Source organism: Diceros bicornis, chromosome 2 (assembly GCF_020826845.1).
Source record: "Diceros bicornis minor isolate mBicDic1 chromosome 2, mDicBic1.mat.cur, whole genome shotgun sequence".
NCBI lineage: Eukaryota > Metazoa > Chordata > Mammalia > Perissodactyla > Rhinocerotidae > Diceros > Diceros bicornis.
Window position 1 is genome coordinate 65392500 of NC_080741.1, and position 12258 is coordinate 65404757.

At 52.9% G+C, this 12258-nt stretch overlaps 1 protein-coding gene across 4 annotated transcripts in view; it reads right to left on the minus strand.

Moving 5' to 3' along the window:
* LRIG1 (leucine rich repeats and immunoglobulin like domains 1) overlaps window positions 1-12258 on the minus strand; it is a 114394-nt gene that overhangs the window by 23047 nt on the left and 79089 nt on the right. For 3 of the 4 annotated variants that reach the window (XM_058562588.1, XM_058562606.1, XM_058562614.1), the window contains 5 exons: window positions 11697-11840; window positions 10004-10147; window positions 7340-7483; window positions 4570-4713; window positions 2361-2441 (listed from right to left, as the gene is read on the minus strand). In XM_058562588.1, coding sequence (XP_058418571.1) covers window positions 2361-2441; window positions 4570-4713; window positions 7340-7483; window positions 10004-10147; window positions 11697-11840 — 657 coding nt within the window. The remainder of the gene's footprint in view (window positions 1-2360; window positions 2442-4569; window positions 4714-7339; window positions 7484-10003; window positions 10148-11696; window positions 11841-12258) is intronic. The other variant, XM_058562597.1, reaches the window with a different exon arrangement.

Sequence of the window (12258 nt, forward strand, 5' to 3'; positions counted from 1 at the left end):
GCAGGGGCTCATCATTCTGTTGGTGGATTAAAACAGGTTCTGGCATTCTCCCCTTGGACACCTGGGGCTGGGGGCTGGGGCTCAAGCTGCCAGACTGTGACGGTTCTAATGAAGGCTGCTGTGTGGAGAGAGGAGAGATGGACTATGGGCCAGGAGGATGTCGCTCTGTCCACACAACAGTGGGCAGCTCAGACTTGGCTGCACCTGATCCAGGGCTCCCACAGAAGGGACAGCGGGCCTCATCTCCCCAACGCCACCGGCTCGGAGCCGACAGCGACCCCAGGAAGTCATCTCTCAAGTCCTCTCAGCATCTCCTGGGCAGCCCAGCCAAGTGCTCTCGGAAGCCTCTCAGCTCTTGCTGAAACAGCCCTGCAGCCATGGGAGGAGGGCCAAGGGTGTCCTTGGGTGGACGGGAAGTGGCCGTGCATGTGCACCCTCCTCTCCCGTCCCCACCCCTTGACGATGAACAGCCCTCTGTGGGGCCCCTCACTCTGAAGATTTGGGGGGCAATCTTCCCCTGGCTGGAGGGGGCACCTCCCTGGGCCCACTCCACCTTGCAGGAATCGAGAGGCTTGGTCTCATAACCCAATTCTGCATATTGCCTCCCAACCCTCCCCTTCACACATGCACCCCTGTGTAATTCCACACCCCCCCCCCCCAGGAATGCCGTGGAGCGACCTGGAGCCGTGGGGCGGCCACTGCATCACCCGTCATACGCTAGCGACCAGCTGCTCCTCTCTGCCACTCATTTGTGCTCCAGAAACTCTCCCTTCCCTCCTCACGTGCTGTGACACTGTGCGGGTCCCCAGCAGGCGTTCCACACACATTATGAAAGGGGGGCTGTGGGTAGGTGAGTATAATCATCACGGGCAAACTAGCAAGAAAGGAACTCGCTCTGGTCTAGGAACGTTCTCGCCTTGCCAGGAAGCTCCAGTGTGAAGAAGTATCAAAAATGGCTGTGTTCAGCAGCTGGAAAAATTAAGGGCAGGCAACATCCACTCAATCTTCACAGGAGGAAGCCTTTTATGGCTATACTGCTCACTTGTTCCTTGCTCGGAAAACGTTTTAATTTAGGCCTGGCCTCCTGCATGGCGGGAAGGACCCCAGGTTCCTGAGTAACTGAGTGAAGGCCAGAGAGCATCTCCCTTCCCATTCTCAGGTAGATCCCTAACACCATCCCTCAAGGGCTTCAAAGGCAAACCCACACCAGGTCAAAGGGACTCAGGGCACTGACTGCAGCCCCACAGGATGAATGAGTTAATGACACGACATGAGAGCCCTTCTCTATGCCAACATGCTCCCCACTTCTAATGGATCCTAATAGACTTGCCACCAGGCCACACAAATGGGGCAGTGTGGTGTCATGGCCACGTCTCCCAGCCACACCGTGCAAGGGAGCTTCCAGGCAGTGCTCTGAGGAGGCCGAGTGGGGAGAAGATCAGAATAGCACTGGATCCTTCCTTCCTTCCTTCAACAAACCTCTACTCAACACCTTCCACACACAGTGGTTTTTATCCAGAGCTGTGCATCTGGATCCCGGGAGAGTATTTTAATGTGGAAGATTCCACACACCGTCACAGGCAGACAAAAGAGCGTCATGACCCCGAAGTGCCTGGCACACAGCTGCAACCACCATCCATTCGTGGCCATCCAACCTCATCTCCACCTCTACCTGCTTCCCGTTCCCCAGCCTGGCCGGCCGATGGGGGATCCAAATCACAGGCATCGTATCGTTTTCTCTGTTTATCCAAGAAGAAGAGGATTCTTTTTTTTCTTTTGCAATATAACCACGATACCAACCCACCTAAATAACTGCACATATTTAATTAGATTGAGGAATTATTTTATTGTCCCAACCTCCCTCAACTGTGTGCACCTCTCTGTTTTTTTGGAAGCATGTACAGAGCCTCCAGCCCCAGGATTCTGATCAGTGAGGCCGGGTGGGAGGAGGCTGGAAACTCTGTATTTTAACAAGTTCTCTGGAGTCTCAGGACCAGGTCAGTGTGGAGCCCACTGCTTTCAGGGAACCTGAAAGACTCCTTGATGCAAAGAACAACAAAAAATTTGGCTGTTTTCATGTCGGTCATGAATTAAGGGGGAGAGAAGATTCGACAGACCTCCAAACGCCAGGTCTTCAGCCCTAAAGAAACCAACACCCAGGGCAGTGATGAGACCGCTGGCCAGAGAGAAGCTGGGACGTTTCCCGCTCTCTTATTCAGATTTTTCTTCCCAAACAAAAGAAGATAAATGCGAGCCGCCTCTCCTCAGGCTGGGCCCAAAACAAAGGAGGCATGGGGGGAGCTACAGAAGCACCTTCCCGAGCTCGTGCTCCACAGAACTTCAAACGCTGAGATACTCACAGCTTGCTGAGGCTGTCGAGCCCTGTAAAAGCACCACTGGTGTCCTCTATTGTGCCCGAAATCTCGTTATGGTCCAGATCCCTGGGGAGAAGACAGAAAGAAAGCTCACCATCCAGTCTGAGTTCTCAACTCATTCTTCAGCATGAAGTGGGAGAACAGACTGACACCCAATCTGCCACCTTGAAGCTCAAAACATCTCAGTGTATCCTAGATGCCCAGCCACGACGTACAGTTAAGAAAAGCGTGACCACTGAACCACGGGAAGCCCAGTTCTGCACCCCCTGTGGTGTGGCCTTTCTCAGCCTTCTCACAAAGCTGACACATGCCTCAAACAAGCAGCTTCCCTAGCTCCGTTTGCTGCTCGCCAGTAGGCTAAGCCCAAGCCCCGGGGAGGGAGGGGGTGCAGACAGTACCGGGAAAGCCTGGTTTGTATTCTGCCCCCAAAGAGTGGACATCTGGCTGGGGGCACTGAGAATCAGACCAAAAGGTTCCTTAAGGTTCCCGTCTGTGGTCACACCAACCAGAGTCCCTTTCCCGGACTTGACTGAGAAACGAAAGGCATGTGGAGGAAAGGGATGGCGAAGAAAGAGGCTCTGGCACAGGGCCCTTCCAGGGACCACCTCCATGCTGGCAAGTGGGTTTGGAGCCCCGAGCCCCCATCTCCTCACGGGGCCTGCACAGGCGCTGACTCTGAGCCAGGGACGACATCTGGGTGCTGAGTCAGACTTGTGACCCACTTGCCAGGATGGGAGGATGAGGCCAACTTTTCAGGCCAGTCTCCTCCAACAATGCAAATCACAAGGCCGATGACTCAGCTTCCTCCCGCAGCTTCCAAGGGCAGGCCACAGTGCCAGGCGAGACATCCCACCTGGCAACCTGGCCCCCATCTGCCACTCGGTCAGCCCTCTCCAGCTTTCCCCAAGCATCTCGCTTCCTACACCTCCCTCTCCTGAGCCCTTGCAGATGTGGCCAGGAACAGACAAGGATGCTGCGCTTGGCTCCCATGAGGGCCTTCAGAAGGAATCGACATTGCCAGTAGGGAGGGGAGCTCTGACTGCAGAGTGAAATGCTTGCTCTGACCTTTATTTTATAGCAGGAAGCTCAAAGAGCCGAGATTCTGCTGCTGGAAGGGACTTCTCCTTTCAATGTGTTCCTCCCTATTATCTTCATACTGAAGAACTGGGGACCCAGGGCTGCAGCTTTGTGTGCCTGCCTCCCTGCTCCTAGCCCTGGCTGCCAAAGTTTTTCTCCTCCTTCTGGCACACTCAGTCTGAATGTTCCCAGCCTTGTTATTCAGGCCCTGCAACGGCTCCAAGGCTAACCTTGGCTTGAATAGCCTGGTGTCTGGCTCTTTCACACTCGCCAACAATGGCTCAGCATCAAAGCCCCCTTTGCCCTCTCCACAAGGTGCAAGTGCAGAGGCTTCCTCCCCGTGACACTGGGACCGCCCGTCTCTCTGCAGCGGGGCACGCCTGGGAAGGAGGTCTCGAACCCCCTACCACTGCTTGGTGGAAACCACACGCCCCTCTTTGGGGGCTTTATGCCGATAGTTGCCTGGAAGTTCTCTGACGGCAACATGTGAAAAATTTTAAGTTTCAGCAAAGCGTCTTGCAGCAACTTCTCCCAACCCCACCTAACTTAGAGGGAAATGACATTATTACCTCCATTTTGTTAAATGACTCCCACTGAGGCTCCAGCAAGGACAGAGGATTCCCTAATTACCCCTCTCTTGGACACAGGGTGTGCTGATGAAGTTCAATGCTAGCCCTGAGAGATGAGCCTCAGTATTCCTTTGGCTCAGATAAAAAACACTTGGGACTTAACAATGGAAGTCACAGCGGGAAGGCTCAGGATTGGAAAGACTGACCCCTCGGCTGCCGTCCTGGAGGCTGCGCCAGCACTCGGCCCGGGGAAGCTTTTCCCAACAAGTCCGCTAAGCGCACCGTGGGAATTACCACTCCAGTAACAACAACTTTTTTGAGTCATCATCACTCTATAGGCACCATCCTGGGGGGAATGAGAGAGATTTTTCTGCTCAGTCACTTTTTCAGTTGATCATACGAAAGTCTGAGACTCTGCTAAGAGGTCAGCTTTGGATCCAATTCTGACTCGAAGCCAGTGAGAAGGGAATTCAGCAAAGCAGTTGGTTGGCTCTGCTCTCCCAGCTGGGGACCCCTTCATTCTGTCAGCCTCACAGTGAAAGACGTACAAGACGCGCAGGTTTTTGAGTCCCCTGAAGGCGCCTTCCGCGATGTGGCTGATGGAATTGTGGCTGAGGCGCAGGACGCTCAAGCTACTCAGGTCGGCCAGGCTCTCCTCATCCAGCCGAGTGAGGTTGTTGAAGGACAGAATCCTGAGGAAGGGGAGGGGAAACCAACATCACCATCAGGTCACAGGGGGTTGCCCGACTCTCTCCTGAACACTGAGCCACGGTCAGCAGGGCCTCAGCGGGACAGGACACTCACAAAGCCACAAGAATCCCGAGGCCAAAAGTGGTCGTGCAGCTAGAAACCCATCAGGGCCCGACACCCCGAGAGTTTGACTCCTCTGGAATGCTCGTGGAGGTCATGGTGACCAGGAAGTCTATTTAACTGTGAGGACTGCACGAGGTCATACAGCACAAGGACCCTCAGGCTCCAACCTCTTCATGCTGGTGTCCATGGCTGGTCCCGCTTCAGGCTATGAAAGGCCTCTCACAACAGCGGCCTGAGACTCTGGACGGGACCCCAGCAGGTTCTGACAGTGAGCGAGGGAGCCCAGTTAGACTCCCGACATCGGCCAGCAGAGGGCACCACGAGCCACTGCCTGGAACAAGCCTGCCTCCCAGAATGTCACGCCTTACCTGGGCAGTACCCGAGGGCCTGGAGTCTCCGGTCTGGGCTTCCTTGCCCCCACCCAAGCCAGCCTCTTCACATGATCCCCCTACTGTAAGCAGGACAGGGAACATGCCCCCAAATCATACGCCTTCCCTGAGTGTCAGAATCAAACCTTCCTTCCTCCCAGCACGCCTCTGAACCTCTGACACAGCATGGCCCTGGGTTGGTTACTTGGCATATTAGTCATCTATCGTTGAAAAATCGGAAATTTGGGATGGGGCAGGAAGGAGGAAAATAAATTCGGAGAAGACCAATGCGTTTTTAAAGGCAGCAGGGAGTAACATTCTTTCCCTCCTGGAGAAATAAGTCATGGTGTCTGTCAGTCACAGAGACCTGGCAGGAGATCAAAATTACATCCTCACCTGCAATTAAAGAATTGAGCTTAAAGGAGGGGTGGGAAACACACTCTGGAAAGCAATCCTAAACCTGGCTCTGAGGTTATCCGGAGTCGGGCAAACTGCTAGGCTGCTGAAGGCACACTTCTGTGACCTTCTCTGCCCCTTCTAAAGGGCACAGAAGACAGCGCCCCATTGCCCACCTGCCAGAGAGGGGCACAGGAGTGTGCCCTTCACCACCGCCTCCACTCCAGGGGCTCACACCCGCTCCGGCGACTCAGAGGACTGCCCCTCCCCTTAGCAATCACACTGGCTCAGTCCTGGGGAACCAAGAAGACCTCTCTTGCTTCCCCACAGCTCTCAGGCCAGAACCACAGAAAACCATGGGTCCTGGGGGTTTCCTGAGTGGGGTCAGAGCCTGAGCAAAGAGCACGTCAGAAGCCCTCCAATACCAGGAGACAATACTGTGCAAGTGCACTGCCCTGGAGGATCAGGAAGCTAAATCCAAAGGGTTCATACTAACACACACGCACACACAAAACCCAAGGAAAGGGGCAGGACTACTGATTTTTGCATTAGATAAAGATGGATTCACTGAAATATAAACTCTAGGTCAGTGTATGGTGGGGGTCGGGGGAGAGGGGAGGAGAGGGAGAACATGGAAGAACAGATAAAAACACCGGCTGCAAGACTCAACGTTGAGTTTAAACGTCCCCTAAGCGAGCCTGGTGAGGTCAAGAGGGAGACAGGGGGGACAGAGGCTTGGCGCTCTTAACAATCGTTCACTCCAGTGGGTGAATCTTTCCCTACCGTCAAGCCTAGGCAAAAAGAAAACCCACAAAAATTCCTCTGAAAAAAAATAAAGAAACATACTGGACTAAACTAGAATTGAGAAACCTTGAGCATATTAAACAGAAATAACATGGTGAGGATCTACTTTCTTCCTCCAGAACAACCAATCTTCTGGACATGGGATAGAGACAAAGGGTCATGGATATGCCTCCTGAGTCCCTGGCAATGCTTTCATTATCCGTGACCCACCCTGATGTGGCAGGACAGCCCAGACCTAGCCCTTTACCACCCAGGAGAGAGTCTGTCACTACTGGTGTCAGCAACCGTGGGCACCGGCTCAGGAGACCCCAGCCTGGGAGCCCCGTCTGGGGACCTCTTTAAGGGAAGTGTAAGCACACGTCCACATCTGCACAGGAGCCTCACTACCAGGCCCCGGGCATGCACGGCGGGGAAAGAGGAGGAGGCAAACGCCCGGACAACGCGGCCAAGGGAAGGAAGGCGGAAACTACGAGGACATATAAATTCTCCCACTGTCAGTATGTTACCGTCTCTCGGGTTTGCTGTCCTTTCTGTGTTTTGAGCCCAAATAACCCCTTTTACTAAAGAAGTGCATGCTACTTGGTGTAGCCATTAATGTACAGTCGCTCTCAGAAGAGCTGCAAAGAGAACACTTCCACAGGCTGCCCCTCTACAACAGAGCACTCTATCTCGGGAACTTTCTCCAAGCCCAAGAGGGCCCTGGGGTAAAGGCTCCCTGCAGGGACCTAGGGCTACCGCTGCAGCCCCTGCTAATCTGAATGCAGAGAGGAGATCAGGAAGCAGCCAAGCTCAGATCACTGAGGTCTGCTGGGCCGCGGGGTCTGCCTGGCTGGGCTCTGTTTCCCTCCCCACCAGGCCACTGCCTCTGAGCTGTGGAAGGCGCCAGGCCTGCAGCTCCCCGGGCCCTGGAGTATTCACCGACAGGCAGGACACTTACAACTCGTGCAGCTTCTGGCAGAAGCTCCAGCCGTCGCGGGTGATGCGCGAGATGGAGTTGTTGCTGAGGTGGAGCTGGTGCAGGGCCGTGAGGCCGTAGAGCGAGCCGCTGTTCACTTCCACCAGGCTGTTGTACTCCAGGTGCCTGCAATGAGAGCCCACGCACGGTGAGGACGGCCTTTCCCCAACGTGCTCATTCACTCACTGATGGACAGCAGAGGAGCGGCTACTCTGCATCTGACACTGGTCGGCACAGAGGACCTAACAGCAGCGCGCGAGAGAACTGCGGGGTGTGCGTGTGCCCGTGCGTGTGTGCGCCTGTGGAGGAGGGGGGAGAAGACAGGCAAACCCACACGGATGATGTACCAGGCAGAGTGAGAGAGTTCAGAGGACAAGGGGACGCTTCCTAGAAGCGACCTTCTTAGCTGAGTACAAGTGAACCAGGCACATGAATGGGCAGACGAGTTCCAAGCAGAGGGCAAAGCCCATTAAAGGCAGAGAAAGAAGAGAGAGTAGAAGGGAGCTCTCATTATTATTCCCATCTTACAGGCGAGGAAACTGAGGCTGAGAGAAGCTAAGTAACTTGTCTCAGATGCCACAGCTTAGCAAGTATTGAGGGGCCAGAATTCAAAGCCAGGTCTGGCTAACCAAGCCTGGGCTCTGGACCACAGTGCCAAGAGACACGGCCTTAGCCCTGGGGTCAGACTACTTGGATTTAAATCCCAGTTTTGCCACTTTGCTGGTTGAATGAGCCTGAACATCTATAAAATAGAGATATCCAAGAAGGATCGACTCCATAGGGCTGTTGTGAGAAGGAAACAGCGCATGCCAGAACTTCAGCAGTTCTGAGAATTTAGCTCCCACCACGTTCATTAAGCGAGGACGTTATGACCCTGCTTCTCGACCCTGCACACCCTAGCCAAGGACGACTCCACCCCACAGCACTGGCCTCTTGGACAAACGCTGTTCCACGTTCAGTATCCCAAGGGCTTTGGGCAACCAGATTTTGCTTATATCTATCTTTCTGCCTCTGCTCAAAAGGTGAGAATGTAGTTTATAATAATTCCTAAGGCAACTCATAGCCCTCAATTTATAGGAATTCGTTCAACATAAAACCAAATGGTATGTGCTAACTCCATTTTCTTCTGAGAATTCTCTTTTAATCTCAGTCTACCTGGATTTCAAAGTCCAAAATGACAGTTTTAAGGATGTCAAGTAAGTGTTCTTGAACGCGTAAAAACAGAGGTACAGCCATCAAAGGTGGACAGGAGAGCGAGCAGCAGTGTCAGTGGCCTCATTTTACAGTGTGTGGGGGGAAGGGTGGTTATCAAGCGACTTTTTTTTTTTTTAATTTTTATTTATTTATTTTTCCCCCAAAGCCCCAGTAGATAGTTGTATGTCATAGCTGCACATCCTTCTAGTTGCTGTATGTGGGATGCGGCCTCAGCATGGCCGGAGAAGCAGTGTGTCGGTGCGCGCCTGGGATCCAAACCTGGGCCGCCAGCAGTGGAGCGCGCGCACCCAACCGCCAAGCCACGGGGCCGGCCCGAGAGACGCTTTTGATAATGAGAATGGCACAGAGTTGAGGGAACTGGATCTAGGGTTTTTGTTTCAGTTACAAAATAACCAATAAAGGATGTGAACATAGTGACAGAACTTGTAGAGACTGGGAGGGAGCAGGCAGTGGAGGGGGAGGGTGTCTTGAGCAAGTTCAATCCTTGACCATAAGGCAAGAAATCTCAAGTTAACAAACCAACACAGTGGTATAACTGCATTAACTTGGAAGTAACCACCAGCAAAACTAAAAGCAGAAAAAAACAAAGAGAAATGATGAGAAGGGACTGCCCCTTGGGAGTCGAACTGGGGGAAAGAGTGAATGGGGGTGGGGGTGGGGCAATGACTATTTGCTTTACTCTGACTTTACTCAACTATGAGGAATATGTTACTTTTGATTAAAAATAAACAAATTTAAATGTTTCAAAATTGAAGGTCAGTAACTGCCTTGCTGCCCTTTTCTGTAAGCTTTTTGGTGGTTGTTTGACGTTACTCTGGCAGGCGAGCAAGTTCTGCGATTGTGCACATCTGGCTGGAGAGAGTGCTCCCTTGATAAAAGTGGAACATCTGCACCGAGTGGCTTGATTAGCTCACAAAACATAAATAAATTTCTCAGGATGAACTATGCATTTTCAGCCCACCTGCACATCAAGGCAGACAGTCAACCCAAATCGCGGAGAGAGGGAACTTCCTGTAGCGAGTGGGAGAGGGGAGAGGATGTGGGAAGGGAGCCTGCTCCGAGGTCCCACTGTTCACTAAGGAAGTGGGGGTGGGGGTGGAAGGGGAGGAAAGAGAAAGAGAAGCCCGGAAAAATGGCTCCCTCTTCTATCTTCATCCACAAACTCACTTGACCGAATCCACGAAAACTTCCCCCAAGAGATGTTCCTAACCCGAGAGGAAAACACCCTTAGATTTGGCAAAGTCCCCAAAGGCACTGAGTTGGGCCCAGCTGAAGTCTCAAAGGGCAGGGGGCTGGGGCCAGCTGAAGTCCTAACAAGTCTTCAGGGCAGGGGCTGAATGAACAATGCATGTGTGATACAAACAGACCACTGGCGAGTCCTTGGAGCGGAGCAAAGCCAGGGCCCCACCCCGCGCCCAGCCCCAAACTCACAGCACGTGCATCTTGGACAGCCCCCAGAAGGCTCCGTCTGTCAGCTTGCTGATGTTGTTTCGCTGAAGCTTCAGCACCTCCAAACTGTCGAGCCCCTGGAACGTCAGGCCCTCGATCAGCCGAATCCGATTCCGATTGAGATCCCTAAAGAGATGCAGCCAGCGGGTTCAGAGTGTCACCTACGCACGCCCCACCTACAGCCATTCCCACGCAGTCCCAGCTGGGTTTCCGAGCCAGCAGGGAAGATCCCGGGGAAGAGGTCCAGCGAGGCGCGGAAGCACGGTGGAGGCCCACTGCGCGTCTCACGGCCACCCCTGCCCGCCATGCCGGCACCGACACTGACGGGCCACTGCTCATGAACGAGAGGAGGGCTCTGAATGAGTGAGTGCTCCTGCTTCCTCCCCGAATATCCATGACTCTGCGGTGAGGAGGTGGGTATGACTCAGGATGTGAACGTCTTAGGTGAGCTGTCTCTTAGCTCAGCAACAGAAATCCACACCAGATGTCTCAACCCAGGACAGATCTAACCGCTGGCTCTCAAATGGCAATGACACTTCCCACCGGAGGCGTTAACAGGATCTCTATTTCTGGAGAGAAGTTACCGCGTGTGGGGAGGGAGGGATCTAGACACACCACGAAGCACACACATTTGGCTTCTAGCCCCAGCATGATAAACCTCAGTTAACCAAAAGATTTCAGGAATGTGGGTGGGCTGGATCCCTCAGTTACACTGGGGGAAGGAGCAAGGGAGCACAGGGCTAACCAGAAAGCCCTTGGTTTTCCCCAAATACTTCTGCAGTGTCTCATGACCCTGCCCCCATGAAACTTCCTGAGCATCCAGAGACCTGCTCTAGGACTGAAGAAATGTCCTAGAGCGATGTGTGTGCACACGTGTGAACCCAGGCAGTGAGAGCACTGGGGCACACCCCATCCTGCTGCCAAATCTGGCCCTGAACAATTGTTTTGTTCTCTTTAAACCCAATCTCCACTATTGGCTTATTTTCCTGAGATACACTCTTCTGACACAAAGAGGACACAGAAAAACAAAAACCCAGGGAACAAACAACAGTCAGGTTCTGCTAAATAGAGGTTTCTTGAAGCCAAACCCTGTGCCCTTCTAGGATAGCACTCGGCTTTGGTCATCAAAAAACTAAACAGATAAATCCTTTCTTTAAAAAAAAAAAAAATACTAAATCAACTACCTTATAAGATTTAGGAGATGAAGACAATGACCCATCTCCCTCTTACACCTCTGGCTACACTAACTTCCTCTCAAACTGCTCAGGAAGCATTGGACACCATAATGTCCATGGTTCAGATTTTATGGGTACCTTTAAAGAAAACACAGAAGCCTCTAAGATAAATAAGGAACCCAACCCAGACAGCCCTATGCGTTACCCAGGATCAGCTAACCAGCAGGATTCCTCATTTCATTTGGAAAGTGCCAGCAAGGACAAGCATATATATCCTCAGTGGATCTTTTTCGCAGCAACCTGAGGCAGCCCACAGGCACCAGACTCAGCTTCTAATTTGCTTTTATTAGGTGTTGCTATAGGGCCATTAATGATAGTTTATGCAGAGCTTGACTGGGGGGGAGCAAGGAAGGGGTTGCATTTGGTACGAGGTCTGTGGGGAAATTTGGGCTCCATAAAGTTTGGCTAACCTTAATTAAAGTGCAGGTTTCTGTACTCACAGTTGTGTCAGCCTGGGTAACTTGAATGCTTTCACAGGAAGCTGGGTGATCCTGTTTTTGCTCAGGCGAAGCGTTAGCAGCGACCGTGACAGACCATCAAATGCTCCCGACTCCAGGGTGCCGATCCGGTTGCTTGCCAGGTTGCTGGAATGATTCAGGAGAGAAAACATAGCGGTCAGGAGGAGGCCATCCTCATTCTGTGACAGACACCAGACCTGGCCGAGTTGGGAAAATAAGCTAAAACACACCCAGAGGGACAGGTTTCCTTCCAATGAGCTATTTGGCATCCTGAGGCCGTGAAGGCCATCTTCACTCCCAGATGCAGGAGCCAGGGAAACGCCGGTGTCAGGACCGTCCACCTCAGGCCTTGCCAGGGCCTTGTTTCAGCCCAGAGCACACTGTGCTGGTGGCGGTGGGCCACCCCAGGAGGGTGGGAGAGAAAGTCAATTACTCCACCCCCAGCCACTCTCACACACTAGCCCGGCCACATGTCGGGGCCCCCTGTAGGATTCCTTCTTCAACACCCACTACCCAAGGGTCAGGGTTCAAGGTTGGTAAGAAG